Here is a 20,887-nt window from a genome sequence, read left to right on the forward strand (position 1 = left end):
ATAAGTTGAATTAAATTTCAATAATTTCCCATATTTTATGTACTTTCTATCAAAGTTTAATGGGTCAACTTCAATAATCATTCTCCATTATTGTCATCATTATAGTTTCATTAGTTTGAGAAAAAGATGTTTTTTAGTTCATTATTCCTTTTATTAAGTTTTACTTTTGCTCTCTTTATTTTGTCTTTCCTTTTTTATTTTTCTCGACAATTTTTTTTTGGGGTGGAGGGTGGGGTGGGGTAAGGGGAAATGACATCTCACCTAAATATGCAAGTCCAATATAATTTTAAACTATCAAAAAGCGATGGCAATGAAGTGATAAATATTATTTCATTCTTAAATATCGATCTCATATTCGAGCCCTGTTACAATGTCGCTTTAGTTAGGAAGTGTCTTAGGTGAAAAAAATTACACTATTCGAGTTCAAATTTTGAAAATAATTTTTTTATTTATAGTATTTTTTTTTAAAAAAGAAACATTCTTATAACCTTTTTGGTATATTCACTTTCTTCTCACCCTTCAATTAATCTTCATCAATCCTCACAATACTCTTTTTACGGTGCAACATGAATTTAGATTAGTCGAAACATTAAAAAAAATCAAATATTTAAATATACTTGGTTTCACCAAGTGATTACACTAAATTCAACTCCTTCCGTTCTTTTTTAGTTGTCGTAATTTTCTTTTTGAGAGTTAAATTATATAATTTTGACTAACATTTTAAGATGTATTTTTTTACCATATTGATATGAAAAAAGTTGCAATTTATAGTACTTTCCGTATAGTTTTTGAATATCTAAAATTTTATTTTAAAATATCAAATTAATGTAATCTAATTTAGCTTTAAAATAAGTCAAATTGACTCTCGAAAAGTACAACATGACAACTAAAAAGGAACATACGAAGTATTAACTTACTATGACTGAATGCTTAATAAGGTGAAAATATATACTAATTAATTGATCATAATCAAGTGATAACAATTTACTAACAAACACATATTATCACATTTCTTAAACATCGAGTGTGAATAAGTTTTTACTTCGAATACACCGGGTATTTACTTGAAAAAAACATCATAATATTATAATGACCATTTTGCCCTTCCTCTTTTTTCTTCTTCTCACCTAAAGTCATATCCTTCTCACCTCTCCCTCTTTGCTTCACATGCACTCATATTTTCATTAAATACTTCTGAGAACCAAGACAAAAGAGAGCTCATAAGATTAGATTTTAGGTATCTTCCACTCTCCTCAACCCCGCCACACACATTCGATTAAATTTTGATTCACATGTTTAAGGTTCATTTCTAGGGGAAACGCTTCCAACATTTATGATCTTTTCCCATTCTCAGGGTAAAGTCGAGACCTCTGATTAAGAATGAAGGATGTCAATCATCTCACGGTAACTCATATTGGATTAAAAAAATAAGAAAGAAAGAAGCATGTGTTCTCTTGTGTCCCTCTCTTTTTTGGTCCTCCAAAATTCTTTTACCATCATATCACATATTCTATCATCTATTCCTCAAAAAAGAAAAAAAGAAAAAAAAAAACTCCAAATCCAACCATTGGAATCCAAGAATGTAGATAGATGTAAAAAATAATAAATTAAATTAAATAAAATAAAAAACCAACACTATAACATTATTAATTATTTTGCTATCTTTTTCTGCTTCTCCACTAATGGCAACTACTGCAAGTGCTGCCACATCAACACAAAAAAATAAATTAAAGTGGCATTTAGATTTTGTTTCTATTTTTTTTTAGAAATTACCTTTTCTAATAATGTTAGATTCGACTGTAATATTTATTCATGTATTGCTTAATCTTAAAAAAAATATTATCTTCTAATATTTACTGTTTGCAATACCAATAACTTAGTGAAATTCTACAAGTAAAATCGGAAAAAATAATGTGTATAGAGCATAACTCCTACTTATAAAGATAGAAAATTTGTTTACAATAAATCATTGACTTAAGTAACTCATATTCAAAACTAATGAAGAAACCATAACTTATCGAATTTTAGACCCTAGCTAGTTTAACGCTAATTTTCAATTTGCTCAAAAAAGACATTTTAATCATGATCTAATTTCTGAAATCTGAATTAATAGGGATCCTAAAACAAGTATCGAACAACGAATAAAAAACAACAAAAATCCTCATTAGATATTCAAAACGACCATTTTGTCCCTCTCTTTTTTTGTTTCCTCACCTCTCCCTCTTTGCTTCATTTGCACTTATATTTCCAAATACCGAACATCGAATAAAAAATAACAAAAATCCTCATAAGATGTTCAAAATGACCATTTTACCCCTCTTTTTTTGTTTTTTTTTGGTTTCCTCACCTCTCCCTCTTTGCTTCACATGCACTCATATTCCCATTAAATACTCTTAAGAACCAAGACAAAATAGCCTCTTCCCACTCCCCACCCACTCCCTTAACTCCCCCTACCCCCCACCTACCCACCCCCCAACCAAACCCCACAAAAACAAACCCCTCTTGTTCTCTTCTATCCCCCACCCCCACCACCCTCTTTTTTTTTTTGGTCCTCCAAAATTCTTTCACTAGATATCATACAATCCATCATCAAAAAATCCCCAAAACCAACCATTGAATTCCAAGAATGTAGATATACATAACAACACAAAACACACAAAAAAAAACATTAGTAATTTTTTTTCATTTTTCACTAATGGCAAGTGCTACTACATCATCAACACATAAATTTCAAGAATATGATGATGATGAAGTTACAAGTTACAAAAACAAGAATTGTGAAGTTGTTGTTAATAGACAAGAAATTAAAGGTGCAATTGCTAAAGCAATTGAATTAAGAGCTTTACATGCTGCCCTTTTACAACAACAACAACAAGGGAATAGTCCTATTAAAAAATTCCCTTCTTCTGCTTCTCCAACTGTTTCACTTCATTCTCACCATTTTTCTTCTCAAGATTATCCTATTTTCACACCAGTAAGTCTTTTTTCTTGTTGTTTTTTAGTTTGGTTTATGATAAGAGACGGATTCAGAATTTAAAGATTCGATCTTTAAAATATTGACTTTGATATGTTATGTTGTATTCACCACAATTTTTTAAACTTCACTTGTGAGACTTGTCTTATATTCTTCTTATTGTAAAGATTCGACCTTTAAAGATATTGACTTTTTGATATGTTTTACTTGAGTTGATGTGTATCGAAAATTGACTCTCTACTTAGGAGTATGATTGTATATACTATACTTTCTAGATCCCACTCCTGAGATTAGACGGACTATGATGTTCTTGTTGTAAAGATTTAATCTTTAACGATACTGATTTTGATATGTTTTACTTGAGTCGAGCTATGTTGAAAACAGACTCTCCATATAGGGGTATGACAATATATACCACAGTTTCTAGACCCTACTTGTGAGATTAGACCGATTATGATGTTTTTGTTGTAATGATTCGACCTTTAATAATTTTAATTTTGATTTTGATATGTTTTACTTGAGTTCTATGTGGTAAGGTTGTACACACCACTCCTTCTAGGCCCCATTTATGAGACTATACTGAGTATATTATTTTATTATAAATTAAATTCTTTTTACATTTATGTAGTTCGGATTCTTTAAAAGTATTGTACGATCTTTCAAAAATAGTGCAATTTTTAAGAATTTAATACAAGTATAATAATATTTTGGAGAGTTCGAGCAACATAGGTAGTTTTTTATTTCTCTTCATTCCCACCATTTTTCTGCTCAAGGTTATCCCATTTTCACACCAGTAAGTCCCTTTTCTTCTTTCTTCTTTTTTTTTAAAAAAAAATTAAATAAATACTTTCTATTAGATTTTTATTATAGGTTCATTCTTGTTTTACAGTCCATACCATAGTGTTAACATTTTTTGTAAATTCTCATGAGTTTTTTTTTTTTTTTGTACAAATTGCATTTCTTATTTGAATTATGAAAATATATGTTTGACCAAATATTAAATAATCTTAACTTCAATCTTAGACAATCTTATCTAGATATATTGCTTCTAAACGAAGGAATTAAATGTCAAACCTGGAATAAAGATGATATAATTAATAATTCATTGTATTTAATGTACATGTAGGTCTTATATATTGCACATTACAACTTTTTATAACTATATAATAGTAAAATTACTAACCTATAACTTTTAGTGATTTTACTGTTATAGTGAGTGAGGTTTAGTCAGTTTCATGTGACAATAGTAATTTTACGACTTTATTATTATATTAGGTAAAGTTTAGTGACTTTACTATTATAGTGACTTCGATCATTTTAACGAGATAAAAAATAATTTTGTGACTTACTTTATACGGACAAAGATAAGTGACTATACGTGAAATTAACACCAGATTTCATAGTACCAAAACAAGTTAGCCACTCTTGTTTTCACTTGAGATCAAGATTAATTGTGATGTATGTTGCTCAGACTCTCTAAAAATGCTACAACACCATGGTCGGATCCTTCAAACTCTTCAAAAAGGCCAACATGTGCATAGTGGACTTGAAGAGTTTGGAGGATCCGACAAGCGTTCTGCAACATTTTTGGAGAGTACGAGCATCATAACATAGGTTGTGATCACTCAATCACATTGGTGTGTATAGCTTCTATAGAAATGGTCGAAATCTCGAATTTTCGTTTTTTTTTTTTTCATTTTTGATGATCTACATTATTTATCAAGACTAGTTGTGATCTATGTTGCTCATGCTCTTCAAAAAAAGCCGATGGCCACGTGTCGTAACCTCCATAAAGGAGCTTTTTTTTGGAAGATCCGACAAGTGTTTGCAATATTTTTGAAGAGTCCGAGCAACATAGGTTGTGATCACTTCATTTTTGATGGATCTTTGAATCAACATTTTGTGTGCAGAGCTATGAAGATGAACCATTGCCAGGATACAAACAACTACACTTAGATCACAATCCAAACTATGCTGAACTTTGGGATGAATATGGATTTGGAGGAGTAGGAAATGGTAACAATGAATCCGTTTTATCGGATTACAGGAAGGCGAATTCGACCTTAAAAAATGGATTTACGAATAGTCTGATCAACTTAGAACCCCACATTTGTCCGGCTGATGATCAGAGATCGGTCACGAGCTCGTGTGCTGATCAAGTCACTACGAGTAAAGCTTCTCCCATCGCTCGTTACATCAAGTCTCGGAGAAACTCGTTAGGGGACTTGAACTCGGTTTCATCTTGCAACAAGTGTAAGCCTGCAACAATTAGTACTGAGGTTGATGGTGGTGGTAGTAGTACAAGTAAGAGTGGGAAGAACTCGAATGTCATCGTGCCATTGACGGATTCACACGTTTCTGTTCAATCGCAGCCAAAGAGTAAAGGCGGGATGAACTTGTCGTGGCTATTCCCTAAGCTAAAGAAGAAAAACAAGGTTGAAAATTCACCAAACCGAACAGATCAATCCGATGAAGTTTCTCAGGTCTTAAAGGATCATATAGGAATGGTTTCAATCGAGACGTTGAAGAAAGAGCTAATGGAAGCAAACGAGAGCAGAGATGCAGCGTTGATTGAAGTCTCGGGAATGAAGTCGTCTTTAGGTGAGCTAAAGCAAAAGTTAGAGTACTTAGAAACTTACTGTGAAGAGCTGAAAAAGGCCTTGAGGCAAGCAATTCAAGCTACAGAGTCCCCTGTATCCTCCAAGCTTAGAAATTTTCCTAAAAATGGAAAATCCATCGATAGGGACGGAGAAAATGTGATCCCAGTTAGTGATGAGGTAATGCTAGAAGGGTTCTTACAGATGGTATCGGAGTCAAGATTATCGGTGAAACAGTTCTGCAAGACTCTAATAGGACAGATTGAAGAAACAGACAATTTGTTAACTGATAACTTGAACCTTTTGCTTCAACCTTATAAGCTATCTCTCAACTCGAAGTACTCGAAAGCAGTTCTATACCACATTGAATCCATCATAAACCAATCACTTTTCCAAGACTTTGAAAACTGTGTGTTCCAAAAGAATGGCTCATCAAAACACTTAGACCCTCAACAAGATCGCCAAGCTCAGTTCTCATCATTTGTCGCATTGAGGAACCTAAGTTGGAACGAGGTGTTGAGGAAGGGTACAAAGTACTATAGCGAAGAGTTCAGTAAGTTCTGTGATCAGAAAATGAGTTGCATTATCGCAACGCTTAATTGGACAAGGCCATGGCCTGAACAACTCCTCCAAGCGTTCTTCGTTGCTGCTAAGTGCATTTGGTTGCTGCATTTGTTAGCCTTTTCGTTCAATCCTTCTCTCGGGATTGTACGAGTGGAAGAGAATAGAACTTTCGATATGCATTACATGGAGGACGTCTTCGCGGATAGGCAAAGATCACAAGGTCCTAGCAAGGTTAAGGTCATGGTTATGCCTGGTTTTTATGTGCATGATAGAGTACTTAGGTGTAAGGTAATATGCAGGTACAAAAATGTATCATAGTTAGGTTCTCTATTCACCACTTTTAGTAATCTAACTTGTAATAGTGTTTTCTTGCTGATTATTTGATTTGAGTGAGTTCTATAAACTAGTTGCCATATTGTGATCAAATAAATGAGTAAACGTGACTAAGTTGGTGCAGCATGTGGTATCTCATTAGGGAGGTGGATCAATTCTCCTGCCAATGTTTTCTCAGTCGAGCTCGTCACAATAAGCTTGCCTAATACGATTTACATCTTCCTATGTGGTTTGCAAGTTACTGCGCAAGAGTAGGTTTATGAGTGCGCATCCGAAGGGTAGCAACTGTAATTTTATTTTTTTTAAATAAAAACTTCATCAAATAATATGTGGCAAATATGTTAGTGGGCCAGAAAGTGAAATCTTTTGGGCTAAGAAGTTGTGAAGAGAAAAATTATACTTTTTTGGGCTGGGCTATTCATCAGTTAGAACCTTGTGCTTCTATTGCCTCATGTGTTTTTAAGTGATGATTTCACGGGTTTTTCATGTTTGGGATAACTGTTTAGTAAATCATCTTTTTATTTTCGTTACAACTTATAGACCTTTTAGATCATGGTCTAAAGATCCTTTTTGAACAAACTGAAAATCTTGTGAGAAAAAGTTAGACCACAATCTAAAACTTCATAAGTTTTGCAAACGGTAGATGACAATCTAATGTTTTGTTTATAAGGCTGGTCAATACACGAGCTAATATTATACCAGAGTCTAACATTATATGGAAGAATAATTTCTCAAGGGTTATATTCGCAAAACTTTAAAAAAAAAAAAAAAGAAGTAAAAGGCTTTAGTGGTTGTGATGAAGTAAATCTTACTTGGATGAAATACCTCTAATGCGCTAGTCGGCCTAAGTGATTGAACATACTCATAATTTATAAAAGGTAAAAAATTTAAATATGTTATCGAATTTTGAAAAAAGACATATTTATGATATCTATTAAAAGTTTGGCTCATCTATGACATAGATGAACCTTTCTCAAAGTTCGATGATATATTTGAGTCTTTTCTCTTTCAAAAAAATAATTTAATTAATGATGTGGTCGAATCATAATTCGTCTAAAAATTGAGTTTGAAAAACGAAATTAGTTTCAATTAACAAATAATGACATGAATTAACCTTTTTTCAAATGAAATTGACATAAATAAATCAATTTTTTAATGAATGATATAAAAAAGTCTTGTATCAAAATTCGATAATCAGGCACGGTTAGGACATGAGCAGAAACTAAAGCCTTTTTCAGGCTTCAAAGGTAGTAGTGGCAATATAATTCCATACAAATCCCTCTACTTTTTTTTTTCAAGTAAATCTTGTGATGTTCTACTATAGACCCTAACCCCTTTCTGAGCCCTCTATAATACCAGCAAGTCTAAGAACCCAATATATTTTAGCTTTTTCACTTTATAAAAATAAGGAAAAATTACTTAAATACACAACTTATTTTATTATATTTCCTAAAATTTCTTACTATTTGAAAAAATTAGAAAAATCATACTCTTATTTTCGGATACACCGAGACGTATCCAAAATCTTTAAATTTAAAGCATTTTTGTAATTTAGAAAAAAATAGAAATATGATGTAATTAGCTCTTTAACAGTATGAAATGCCTTTCATGTTTTTATAATTTATGAGATCAAAGAGTGACAAAGAAGGCTTGTGGCCTAGGCTAATGAGCTCTATGACATTTTCAAGGTGACTCATAAGTCGTAGCGACCGATCAAGTAATCAATTGTATGCCATAATTTATGGCAATAATAACTTATGTTCATCATCTTCTTACATTAAAATTAATAAACTTATTGACTTCTCAGAAAATGAAATATCTTATTTACTCCAAATGAATCTAACACATTTTTCGTAAAACAGTATTATGATGTTTGATACACATGCCGCAGTTCAATAGAATGGGAGGCTTAAAGTCAAATTAAAAAAAGAAGAAGAGATTTTATGTTTATTTAATAATTTTCTATATACATATTTTACTCTCATAAAGTTTAAAAATATATGATAGCTAATTATAATTTGATAATTATTATTTTTCAATTGTCATATAATATTTATTATAAAAAATCGTAAGAAACAAATAGACATATATAAATTATTGTACTTTATATAACACCACAAATGTTTATATTTTAGAACAGTTCTTATTGATTACATTTTGGAAAAAAAAAAGTTGACTCAATTGTTATACAAACTATCAAAATATTCTAGAAGTAGTAGAAATATTTAAAAGTAAAATTAAACTTCACCTGATTAAGTATACAATTAGAGTATCATTTCTACTTGTATAATATTTTGTTTTAGTAAAAAATAATAAAATATATCTAAATCATCAATATTACAGTGATTGTTATGCTTTAGAGGCAGTGTCTTTTTAAATTTGATTATTTGATATAATTTGAGGTCGAAATATCTAAGAAGACACCTCACATAATTGAAGACAATCTTACAAAATCAATGTTAAAACATGATTAGTTCAAATTAAAGTGAATTAGATAAAGAGATAAGTGTCAAAAACACACCTAAACTATTCCCTTTTTTTGAGTTATATACCTAAACTATTGAGAGTGTGAATTTCATACATAAACTATCACTTATTAGTATGAGAAACACACCTCAGTGGTGTGTGTAATGCACTCTCTTTTATTTGAAAAAATCTTGACACATGACATTCCACATGGATAAATATTCCACGTTGACAAAATCAAATAATAAACTATTAATATTAATTAAATATTAAATATTAAAGTATTACTATCCCCCAAAAAATGATTTTTTTAAAAAATGAAATTTTAATTATTTTTCTTACCACACTCCACCACCTCCCCCCCCCCCCCCCGATAATCCCCCGTCCCTTTATTTTTTTTAAATTTCTTTTATAAAATATTTTTAAATAATTCATACTCCCCCCCCCCCCCCCCAAAAAAAAAAAAAAAAAAAAAGCCAGCCATTCCTTTCCTAAAAAAATTGATATTATTTTATTTTTTAAAAATAAAAAATCTACCCCACCCTATTTAAATCTCCACTCCTAATTTTATTTTTTTAAAAGATTTTTCTCTTTTTGTGTTAGATATGTACATATATTTTTAGAAATATTTTTCTACTTGTGTACCGAATATAATATAAATAAAAAAATATTTTTAAAAAGTCTTGCGGCGGCAAGTAAAAAATATTTTTGATATGTATATATCTAACACAAATTGAGAATTTTTTTTGGAAGCAGACGGTTAGGTGGAGTGGGTGAATTTTATTTTTTTTAAAAGTAAAAAATATATATATTAATATTTGAGGAGGAGGGGGGGGGGGATGAATTACAAAAAAATTAAATACTTTTATAAAAGAAATTTAAACAAAAACTAAACTAAAATAATGGGCAGGCGGGGGATATGGTGAGAGAAAGTGATGGAGAGGGTAAAAAAAATATTTTAAATTAATTTTATAAAATAATTTTTTAATCTTTAATTTTAACTAATACTAATAATTTATTTAATTTTTGTCAAGGTGAAATATTTTGTCCATGTGAAGTGTGATGTGATAATTTTTTTTAAATAAAAGAGAGAGTGTATTACACACACCATGATGAGAATGTTATAAAAGATAAAAGTATGTTTCTCAAACGAATAAGTGATCGTTTAGATATAAAACTAACAAAAGAGAGGATAGTTTAGGTGTTTTTTTGACATTTATCTCTTAGATAAATTAAGAAATAGAAGGTAATTGTAAATTTAATTGCCTTCAACTTTTAAATATCATTACAATAATTGTATTTTAAGATTATTTTTTTATATGTGCATAATGGTTAATAAAAGGTGAACAACAAGCTATTAATTTTTTTTAAATCAATACTAATAATAAATACATAATTATTTATATTTATATACATTAACATTAAGTTATTTTAAAGCCTTATTTTCTTGGGACTAAAATCATTACTTCAATGACTTTAGGATTGAGCCGCCCTGGTTACAAGATTACTGATAATATATGTCTATATATAATTTAATGGTTTACGCTTCAAAAATTTATGGTAATTGATGACTCCAAAAAGGTACATAGAGCAAAGATCAATTGACAGATACGATTCAAAATTTAAAATTTATAAGATTGAATGGATTATATTTTAATACATATACAGTATCTAAAAAAAATAACAAATATATTTTCGTGAACTTATATGTCATACTATGAATTAATCCTGTTGGAATGATAGAAAAAAAAAATACAACCAAATGTTATAATGAAATAATAAGTACACATTCATCTTTAAGTAGAGATATTGAATTCTGAATCATCCTCTTTGATAGGCTAAGTACTTTTAAAGTGACTTTTTTTTTAAAAAAATTCATATAATCGAACCTCAAAATAAATATAAAATATTAATCAAATCTAGCCAATGATGTATGATAGATATTGATAGTACTTTTTTTTTTTTTTTTTTTACCGTGGTTTCCGGGCGTCGCTTTGCGAACCCGACTAGCCAAGTTCATGAATTATGAGTCCCAATAGTTATTGTATACGTGTATCATTGAAAACTACTCAACTTGCAAATAAAAAAAAAGAATTAAAATATACAACAAATTTTTAAAAATATTACGGCTCGTTTTTGATATTTGATTTTATAAACACAATATTAGGTAGTCCTTTAACATTTGCAATAATTTATAAAAATTTTAATTTAATATATTCATAACATATTCTAATTTATACCAAGAAAATCATTAATCGTAATCTAAAATGTTCATAACTTGCAAAAGAAGAAGAAGCCAAGTCATGCACTACATAATTAACCTAAACATGTATAGCTTGTGATAATTGCATAAGTTAGACGCACACATAATGAGTTTCAAACTTCACGATTTATTATATTTTATATCATGCAATTACTGTTGAAAATAAGTTTTTATGATTCATGTCGATTTCATTTCGCTCGCCGTTAGTAAGGAAATCAATTTTCTTTTCTTTTCCTTTCTTTTTAATCAATAAAAATTTTCAAGTTTTAATTTTATTTTATCAAAGGTTGGTTTTGGATATTTTTATGAAAATTTATAAAATTCATTCCCCCCCCTTCTCCCCTAGATCTACTAATGATGGTACTATACAATAATAATATCTTAGATACTACTCTTTAGATATTTCCAATCAACGCAATGCACTTTTTTCCATATATAAAGGACCCAAAAAGCAAAAACAAAAATATCTTCTTTACTCACCGAATCTTCTAGAACACAAACTGCATTTCCCACTATGTCCACGTCAGCAGCCGACGCCGTGGCCGGAGAAATCGCTGGTTCCGACGACGGTGTTTTAGAAACTCCATTCCTAGACTCGGAACGTTGGAACATCCTCCAGAGTATAGCGGAGGAAGGAGGCTACGCATACGCAACCATGACGTCGCTCGCGGCGGCCGGAGATATACGAGCGGCGGAGGCGGCGAAGGAGATGGCGTGGGAACAGTTACATTCAGGTCCATGGCATTCGGTTGTACCTATATGGAGAGATGCGTATTCAATGGCGTGTATGCATTTGGCGAAACTTCATTATGCTAATGGTGAGTTTAATCAGGCGATTAAAGCTTTAGATATGGGGATTATTATGGGAGGAATGATGCTTAGGGATGAATTGAATCTCGCGATTCGAAAGGCGTCGGAGAAGGAGAAAGCACGGAGTGATCTCGGAGAAAAAGGTGAATCCGAGATTAAATTTGTTTCTCAAGAAATTAACGTGGCGGAGGTGAGGTTCGTCCCTCGCAATTTACGATTTGTTGTATTGTTCAGCTCTCTATTAAGCTTTGTGATTTTGATAGTAATCATTTAATAATTTGTTTGTGGATTTGACTTGAAACGAACTTTAAGAAATAAAGGACCTTCTGAATTTTGCTCGTCTTAAATTAAAGATATGTAGAATTATCAAAATGCCACTTAATCTTGTGGTCTTAAACATTTCGAAAGCTAAAATTAAAAAGTTTGCCAACAAAGAAAAGAGGCAAGGAAGTAAGAATTTTGATACTTCTGGTTTTGAATGTCATTTAGTTGTTTGCTTATAAAAGCTTAATGGTATATTCTTTAGCATTTTTTAGAGTTAAATTGTTTCTAAACGTAGAGAAGATCATTCTTTTTGGAACCGAACAAAACATTGGGAAGGAGGGTGATTTGTTTTTTTGATAACTGAGAAATCTTCGAGGGCCAGTAGGCCATGGTTCAAAATTTGGTGGACAGGTTTTAGTTAACATGTGATGTGTGTGGTGTGCCTAATCCACACATCACAAACTGAGCTCTTACCACTAGACGAAAGTCCGTGAAATGGGGGGAGAAATTGTGACTATTTTAAGTCTTTTTACAATTAACTGAACTTGAGAAATGTAAATAGTTTCGATCAAGTCTTTTTTTTTAAGAAGTGCATTGCAAATTCTTGTATGACTTTGCTCCGTCTGTGTTGTATTTTCTTCTTTTGGGAAATAAGCTAATGGAGAAACTGATATATTAGAATTGGAAGCTAGCTCATATTATTGCTGGTTTTAAATGTGGAATAAGATCAAATTGAAATCAAAGAAGAAGAAGCAGTTCGTTTGTATACTTGTTAAGCAGGATAAAAGAAAAAATAAATGTTTGTCTGTAGTTCTCTTAACTCTGTACTCAAGGATTCATATGTCTTCTTAGTAGAGTTTCAGTTTTTCTCATTCCCTTTCAATGAACTACCATAAAAATTGTTCCTTTCTATTTTATTATCTCCCTGTTCACTTCTTCAGTCAGTGTTAATCCCCCTCTTCATGTTTTGTGTTATGTGGTATGATATGAATGAACAACTGTTGAGCGGTGAAGGAAGTGCTAAGATTCTTTCCTTGCTTAAGCTTAGGAATAAACACGATGAGGAACTCTAGGTTTGTTAATCTACTTTCTGAGTCTTTTTTGGTCAAGGAATCTACTTTCTGAATCTTACTAACGAGATGTTTTAAAACTAGAAATGTTTTATAGTTTCACATCCATTTTAGCTAATTGTAGGATAAAGCATCCATTTTTGCAATCCTGTTTTGCATTTTGTAATTAATGGGTTTCAGTAATTCATTGAATGCCACAATGAAGGAGTACGATCCTCTTTAAATCCTTGATTGTACCTATTTTTGTCTAGTAGGTTGGAAAACCTCTTTAAATCATCAGTTATAGCATTTTTGTCAATTTGTTCCAGCTGTCTGTTGAAAAAATTGAATGCCTTTTACCAATTATATCAATGAATACATGTTTTCTAGGTGCGCTCATCAGTGAGTGCTCTCTAAGCTTTCACATAGTTGAGGTGGTCTAGCATTTACTTGAGTGCTAATTGTGTATTTGAGATGAGAAGTGTAGTTATTTATCTTTTGTTTTGACTTTGCAGGTGCAGCAGTCGCTACCTATTAAGTCTCTGTCTTGTAAGTTAGTAGGGAAAAGGCCAGCCTTATCGTTGGAGGCATTCCTGAGAGACCATTATTTATCAGGAACTCCGGTGGTAATCAGAGATTCCATGGATCACTGGCCTGCTAAGAGTAAGTGGAATGACATGAATTATCTTAGAAGGGTTGCTGGCTTCCGTACAGTCCCCGTTGAGGTGATTACATTTACCACTGAACTCTATATCTGTTGCATATTCCAACATTAAATTGATCAGCAGATTTCTAACCATATGCAGAAGATAAGTCCTCTTTAAAGCAAATGACAAGAATGCAAGTCCTTTCTTCTTGAAATGTATAAAGAGAATGTATTCGTATAGCCAGTGGCGGACCCAGGATTTTCATTCAGGGGGTTCGAAAAATAAAAGTATAAACGTGTAAATAAGCCTTTAGAAATGGAAACCTTGAATTCTTTTGGGTTTAAAACCAAACTTTTAGCACATTTTTTAAAGTAAAAAAAAACTAAAAAAAACTTGAAAAACAGAACTGAAAATTAAACTGAAACTGAATAAGAAAAAAATAAAACGCTTTCACTGGGATTCGAACCGGTGACGTACAACTTAATTTCAGGGTACTTGCCACTGCACCATTAGTTTCTCTTTGTTATTGAGGGGGTTCAAAATGTATATATCTACAGAAATACAGAAAATTTACCTTATATATACTGTGTAATTTTTGCCGAGGGGGTTCGGGTGAATCCCCTGGATACCACGTGGGTTCGCCCCTGCGTATAGCATGTGAAAAGAGAATCAACGAGCTCAGGGCTTAGTTTTCACAATATTGTTACCGAGTCCAAATTTGTAGCTAGCTTTCCACGTTCTCAGTGGAATATGATATAAATGTTTCATATTAAAAGGGTGTCTCTTGTGTGCTATGTCAACTCTAATGCAATCAATGCATGAATTCACTCAAAACTTGATATCGACTTAAGCCATTTTCCAGGTTGGAAAGAACTATTTGTGCCCAGAATGGAAGCAAGAGCTGATCACATTCTCTGAATTTCTTGAGAGAACTCGATCCAATGATACTACCTCTGTGGAAACTACGTACTTAGCTCAGCATCAATTATTTGATCAGGTATAATTTTTCCTCTACATTTATTTCTGTATATTTGTGTAAACACTTTTACCTTGAACTTATTTTTTTGGAATTAGTGGCTTAGCTCTGTAGCTAAATGACAGATACAAGAGCTACGGCAAGATATTGTTATTCCTGATTATTGTTTTACTGGAGGTGGGGAAATCAGGTCGCTTAATGCTTGGTTTGGTCCAGCCCGGACTGTGACGCCTTTGCATCATGATCCTCACCATAATATACTTGCTCAGGTACTACATACAGCCAAATAGCATACATATTTTTACAATAAGCTTCCTGAGCTTAACAAAAAGTAAATCAAGTTGAACCATAGGTGATTGCTTTGATTGATTATTTTTTAGGGGGGAAAATTTCTGCTACTGTGTGCATGTTGATATGTTTCATTTTTATTTCTTGTGATCTTCTGCATTTCAATTTACAGGTTGTTGGCAAAAAGTATGTACGGCTTTACTCAGCGTCACTTTCGGATGAGCTTCACCCACATAGTGAAACCATGCTTAGCAATTCCAGCCAGGTATATGCTTCTCCATTATTTTTAATTGCAGTTCACCAGAATTGTCATTTCAACGGTCTGTTGTTCAGTATTTTTAGCCTTAGTTGTTACCAACTCCATTTATGCTAGTGTCTTTGTTTTACTCGGTATAATATTTAAAAGAAGAATTGAAAATGTTGGTTGTTAGTAATAAGTACTACTCATGTGTTGTGTTTTATGATGGTATTTGGCTAGACACAGAGTTTTAAGATGTTTATTTGACTTGCATATCAGAAAGAGTAGATTGGTGGTGGTTGAAAGGTTCATATTAAAGTTTGTGTAGTTTATATACTACTAATTCTTCCTAAAAAGCTATAGATCTTATATAGAGATGACACTGTAACAAACATTTTACAATGTTCCAACATAGGAAGTGTCATCAATTGGGAAACAGGGAACTGATCCAATATTGCCTCTCTATCTCCACGGGTAGGGTTAAGGTTTACGTATACTCTACCCTCCTTAGACCCCACTTGTGGGATTTCACTGGGTATGTTGTTGTTGTTGTTGGAGATGATCCAACCTATTGACTAGTGTTCTCAGAGAGCAGGACAAAGGAAAAGTCCTCCTGAAAAATGGGTTCCACAGAACATATGTAGTTTTATGAAACTGATTTTTCTTTTTAGGTTATTGAAATTTTGGGATGGCTGAAAAGGGAAGTCCAACTATACTTCTAGGACAGAGTGAATAGTGAATACTGTATCTTTTAGGGAAAAACTAACCGATTTCTCTTTCCATTTTTACTCTGCTGCACATAACTGCACACGACAACACATATCAGGGTAGAAGAGAACTATTATATGCATCTCAAGGTTCTGCTTCTCTTACATATCTGAGGGTTCCACTTATATTATCGTACCTCTCTTTGATGAAACTTACGATATCGTTTTTCCCTTCCAATTGTATGGTTGTTGCTTACTTTAGATGGTTGATATCGCCCACAGCTTTTCGTCTGAACACATTTGAAATCTTGTTTGAAGGTTGATCTAGACAACATTGACGAGAAAGAGTTCCCAAATATATTAGACCTGGAATTCCAGGACTGTATTTTAGAGGAAGGTGAGATGCTTTACATTCCCCCTAAATGGTGGCACTACGTCCGCTCTCTCACGACAAGCTTTTCAGTTAGCTTTTGGTGGAGTGATGCTGAAAAATTAGACGACTGATCGGTCTCGTCTCGTGTATACAAAGGAACCAGTTCAACTATCATTCTTCTGCAGATAGCAATGTGGACTTCACCACTACTAATACATTTAACTGTCAATTGTCCAGTGTGATTGTTTCAGCTCCAAGTAGCCTTGTTGCTTTATTACTTGAAGGTTCGTCTGATCATTATCATGAATTTGGTAAATAAGGTGAAAATGAATTTTTTCTTTGGAACTGAGGTATAGTTATTGTTGTAGGGTTTCGCGAGATGAAATGATAAAAAGGCTCAGAATTGTTGGTTTCACGAGTCTCATACCCTTACTATCATTGTTTTTTTTTTTTTATCTATCTAAACTATCCGTCTTTTGGATTAAAACACATTTTGATGCTAAGTTGGCCAAATATTATGCTCACTCGACAACAAGTGTTGACAAAAAATGATAGTTTCGGAACACATGTATTATATTTATTGGCTGATATAAGTAATCCATGAGTCTTGCAGAATGACTTGTCAATTTTATTTGACTCCAATTTTGTGGGTCTAACTATACAAATTTTTTTGAAGGATCGTTGCTTTTTTTGTTGTTAGGAGTTTTTAGATTAGATTATAAAATAGAAATTTAATATTATCTTATCTTAATTCTTGTGTATTAGTCCATGAAGTTTTAAAATATGACTGACCAATTTATTTGACTCCAAATTTTGTGGGTCATTCATGATGATCTAGTGAATGATGCACATTACTTTTATAAGATTATGCCATTATTTTTTCAAGTTTTGAGGTAGCGGAATAGAAATTCATGATTATTTATGTTTTTCGTGTGCATTAGTCTATAAAATTTCTAAAATTTGTTTGATCGGCTCCATTTTATTCCAAATTTGGTGGGGCAATTCGTGACAACCTAGTGAGCGATACACGTTACTTTAGTAGGATCAACGTCACTTTTTTTTTGAAATTTTGGGATCTTGAAATATAAATTCAAGATTTTTTAATCTTTTCGTGTGTATTAGTTCATGATTTTCTTGAAATATGATTGATTGATTCCATTTGAATCCAAAATTTGTGGGTCATTGGAAATTATCTATTGAACAATATTCATTGTTTTCCAAGGGCTGGTATTTTTTTATAAGATTTTTGGATCACAAGATAATAATTCAGAATTATCTTAACTTTTCGAGTGTATTAGGTCATTAATTTTCCAAAATATGACTACCTGACTCTATTTGATCCAAATTTTATTGGTCTATTTGCGACAACCTAGTGAATGATACTCGTTACCTTCACATGATCGATATCACTTTTTTAGAATTTTGAGATCACGAAACAAAAAATTTGAATTATCTAAACTTTTCAGGTAATGTCTGGCCGACCCATTTTACCCCAAAATTTGTGGGTTTATTACAATCAATGAAAGATACTCATTGTTTTTAAAGGACTTACATTGCTAATTTTGAATGGTTCGTACCATGAAACATTATCACAATTTTTTTGTGTGTATATTAGTCCACAAATTTTCTAAAATATGATTGATAAACTCTATTTTACCACAAAATTTGTGGGTATATTTGTGACAATTTAGTAAACGGTATATCTTTGCCTTTGTAAGAACAATGTTACTCTTTTGAGTTTCAAGTTCATGAAATTGAATATCATAATTATCTCAACTTTTTATGTATATTAATTCAATTTTAAAATTGTAATATAATATAATATAATTTAATGCAATTAATTTTTCTGAATTCGTCAAATTGACTTTTAAAAGAGAAAGTAATACTTAGTTTGAGAAGAAAGAAAATGTTTGATGGTCCAATGATTGTAAAAATTTATTTACACATAATATTTACGTCAAATTAATAATATATATTTCCACATATTTTCTTCGTTTAGTTTTATTTGTCATAATTTTTTTTTGAGGGTCAAATATGAACTTTTAACCAATATTTCATCGAATTCACCTAATTAAATTAATTCTCAAAAAATCAACTATTTTAAAAACGATATAAAAAACTATTACCATTTAATCATAATTAATTAACAAACATTCTCACTTCATCAAATCAAGACAATAAAATTAATATGATTCAATATAAACACTCGATGAACTCTGCAATATCACACATGTAAAGACAAAAAGCTTCTATAGGAACTCAATATATCAATTAATATAATCCAACAAAGACAAGATTTCAATAGCCATCTTTCATTCTCCATTCTTCTTTCCACCATGGAAGGTGAAAAAGGTCACATAGTTCTCTTCCCTTTCATGGCACAAGGTCATATAATCCCTTTCTTAGCTTTAGCTTCAAAATTTACCCAAAAGGGTTACCAAATCACTTTCATAAACACACCATTAAACATCAAGAAACTCAAATCTTCATCAAAAAACCCTTCAATTCACTTTCTTGAAATACCCTTTAACAGTACTGAACATAATCTTCCACCAGATGCTGAAATCACTGATTCTTTACCTTATAATCTTGCCCTTAAACTTCTTCAAGTATCCCCTTCACTTGAATCTAACTTCAGAAACATTCTTACTAATCTTGTTAACCTAAAGATTGGATTTTTCAAGAAACCCCCAATTTGTGTTGTGTCAGATTTCTTTTTTGGATGGTCAGCTAAGGTAACTCATGAATTTGATATTTTACATTCTATTTTTGTTGGTGCTGGTGGTTTTGGATTAGCTTGTTATTACTCTATGTGGATGAATTTACCCCATAAGCATACTGATAATCTTGAGTTTATACTACCTGATTTTCAAGAAGCTGGAAAATTTCATGTTACACAGTTGTCACCTAGTCTTGCTATAGCTGATGGTAATGATGATTACTCAGTTTTTCAGATGAAAAATCTTCCACTTTGGAAAAACTCAGATGGGGTTTTGTTTAATACAGTTGAGGAGTTTGATAATAGTGGATTGATGTATTTTAGAAGGAAGTTATGTATACCTGTTTGGGCAATAGGACCAATACTTTATCAAGAAAATGATACTAAAACTCCTAGGAAAGAATCAGGTATTCCTTTAGTAAAATGTAAAGAATGGTTAGATAATAAGGATGAAAAATCAGTTCTTTACATATGTTTTGGTTCACAAAACACAATTTCGCCGTCACAAATGATGCAACTAGCAAAAGCATTAGATGGGGTTGAAGTAAACTTCATTTGGGTGATTAGACCACCTTTAGGATTTGATGTAAATGCTGATTTCAAACCAGAAGAATGGTTACCAGAAGGGTTTATTGAAAGAAATCAAGAAAATGAACAAAGAGGACTAGTAGTGGTTAATTGGGCACCACAAGTTGAAATCTTGGCTCATGAATCAATAGGTTCATTTTTGAGTAATTGTGGTTGGAATTCAGTTCTTGAATCATTGATTAATGGGGTTCCATTAATTGGATGGCCAATGGCAGCTGATCAGTTTTTTAATGCTAAGTTTTTGGTTGAAGAAATTGGTGTTTGTGTTGAAATGGCTAGAGGGACTACATTTGATGTAAGTTATGGGGATGTAATTGAAAAGATTGAGTTAGTTATGGATAGTGAAAGTGAAAAGGGGAAAAGATTGAGGGGTAAAGCTTGTGAAGTTAAAGAAATGATTAAAGATGCTACTAGAGATGAAGATGATTACAAAGGATCTTCTATTAGAGCTATGGATGAATTTTTTAATTTGATGATGAAAGAAAGGATTGGCTCACAATAATTGACTTTTTTTTTTTTGGTTAATAATAAATAAAGAGAAATCTAGAAGAAAAGTTCAACCTCTTTCTTTATCTTTCATATATGTATATAGTTATCTTTTTTTTTTGGATTTTTCAATTCTTCTTTACTTTTGAAAAAGAAATGATCAAGGTTGCAGTGGGATGGATGAGATTGTATCATCTTTATTCAGGAGTTTCGAGTTCAACTATTCAAGTCTTGGATATGTGAAAATCTTAGTAGGAAGTGTTTCTCTCTTAAATGAGCTTTGTGTGGCACGGACTCTAATTAATCGTGACTTCATTGTGGATATCGAACACTAGATTAGAGTTTTCCTACTACATGAATATTGATTAGTCAGAACTTCAAAGCGAATATCAAATGCCGGATGAGAAATCGAAAGAAAATTTCCATTATGATAAATGAAAAAGAAAATTTGTGAATAATGAGATGACTTGTAATTGGTTTTAAGAGTGTGTTGGAGTTGAGCTTGTAACGATATACTGAGTTCATTTTTAAGTTATAGGTTTCTA

General features: G+C 31.8%; 3 protein-coding genes across 4 annotated transcripts; all 3 read left to right on the top strand.

Moving 5' to 3' along the window:
- The first annotated feature begins 2,591 nt into the window (after nucleotides 1-2,591).
- LOC125837820 (IRK-interacting protein) lies at nucleotides 2,592-6,467 on the top strand. Its single transcript, XM_049516893.1, has 2 exons — nucleotides 2,592-2,974; nucleotides 4,885-6,467. The coding sequence occupies exons 1-2, from the start codon at nucleotides 2,696-2,698 to the stop codon at nucleotides 6,451-6,453; spliced, it is 1,848 nt and encodes a 615-aa protein (XP_049372850.1). The 5' UTR covers nucleotides 2,592-2,695; the 3' UTR covers nucleotides 6,454-6,467.
- Nucleotides 6,468-11,626: 5,159 nt separating this feature from the next.
- Nucleotides 11,627-16,981, top strand: LOC125837832 (lysine-specific demethylase JMJ30). 2 transcript variants are annotated; one of them, XM_049516913.1, is made up of 7 exons: nucleotides 11,689-12,197; nucleotides 13,836-14,045; nucleotides 14,830-14,964; nucleotides 15,069-15,212; nucleotides 15,404-15,496; nucleotides 16,495-16,573; nucleotides 16,640-16,734. In XM_049516913.1, the coding sequence occupies exons 1-7, from the start codon at nucleotides 11,712-11,714 to the stop codon at nucleotides 16,678-16,680; spliced, it is 1,188 nt and encodes a 395-aa protein (XP_049372870.1). In that variant the 5' UTR covers nucleotides 11,689-11,711; the 3' UTR covers nucleotides 16,681-16,734. The 2 variants fall into 2 exon arrangements, with proteins under 2 accessions (XP_049372862.1, XP_049372870.1); XM_049516905.1 differs by having other exon boundaries at nucleotides 11,627-12,197; nucleotides 16,495-16,981.
- Nucleotides 16,982-18,856: 1,875 nt separating this feature from the next.
- Nucleotides 18,857-20,616, top strand: LOC125837825 (UDP-glycosyltransferase 92A1-like). The gene has a single exon (XM_049516898.1). It carries the CDS (start codon nucleotides 18,886-18,888, stop codon nucleotides 20,356-20,358), a length of 1,473 nt encoding a protein of 490 aa, XP_049372855.1. The 5' UTR covers nucleotides 18,857-18,885; the 3' UTR covers nucleotides 20,359-20,616.
- Nucleotides 20,617-20,887: the final 271 nt, after the last annotated feature.

The sequence above is a fragment of the Solanum verrucosum genome, unplaced genomic scaffold (assembly GCF_900185275.1).
Source record: "Solanum verrucosum unplaced genomic scaffold, falcon-dt-bn FXZP01000284.1, whole genome shotgun sequence".
Taxonomy (NCBI): Eukaryota; Viridiplantae; Streptophyta; class Magnoliopsida; order Solanales; family Solanaceae; genus Solanum; species Solanum verrucosum.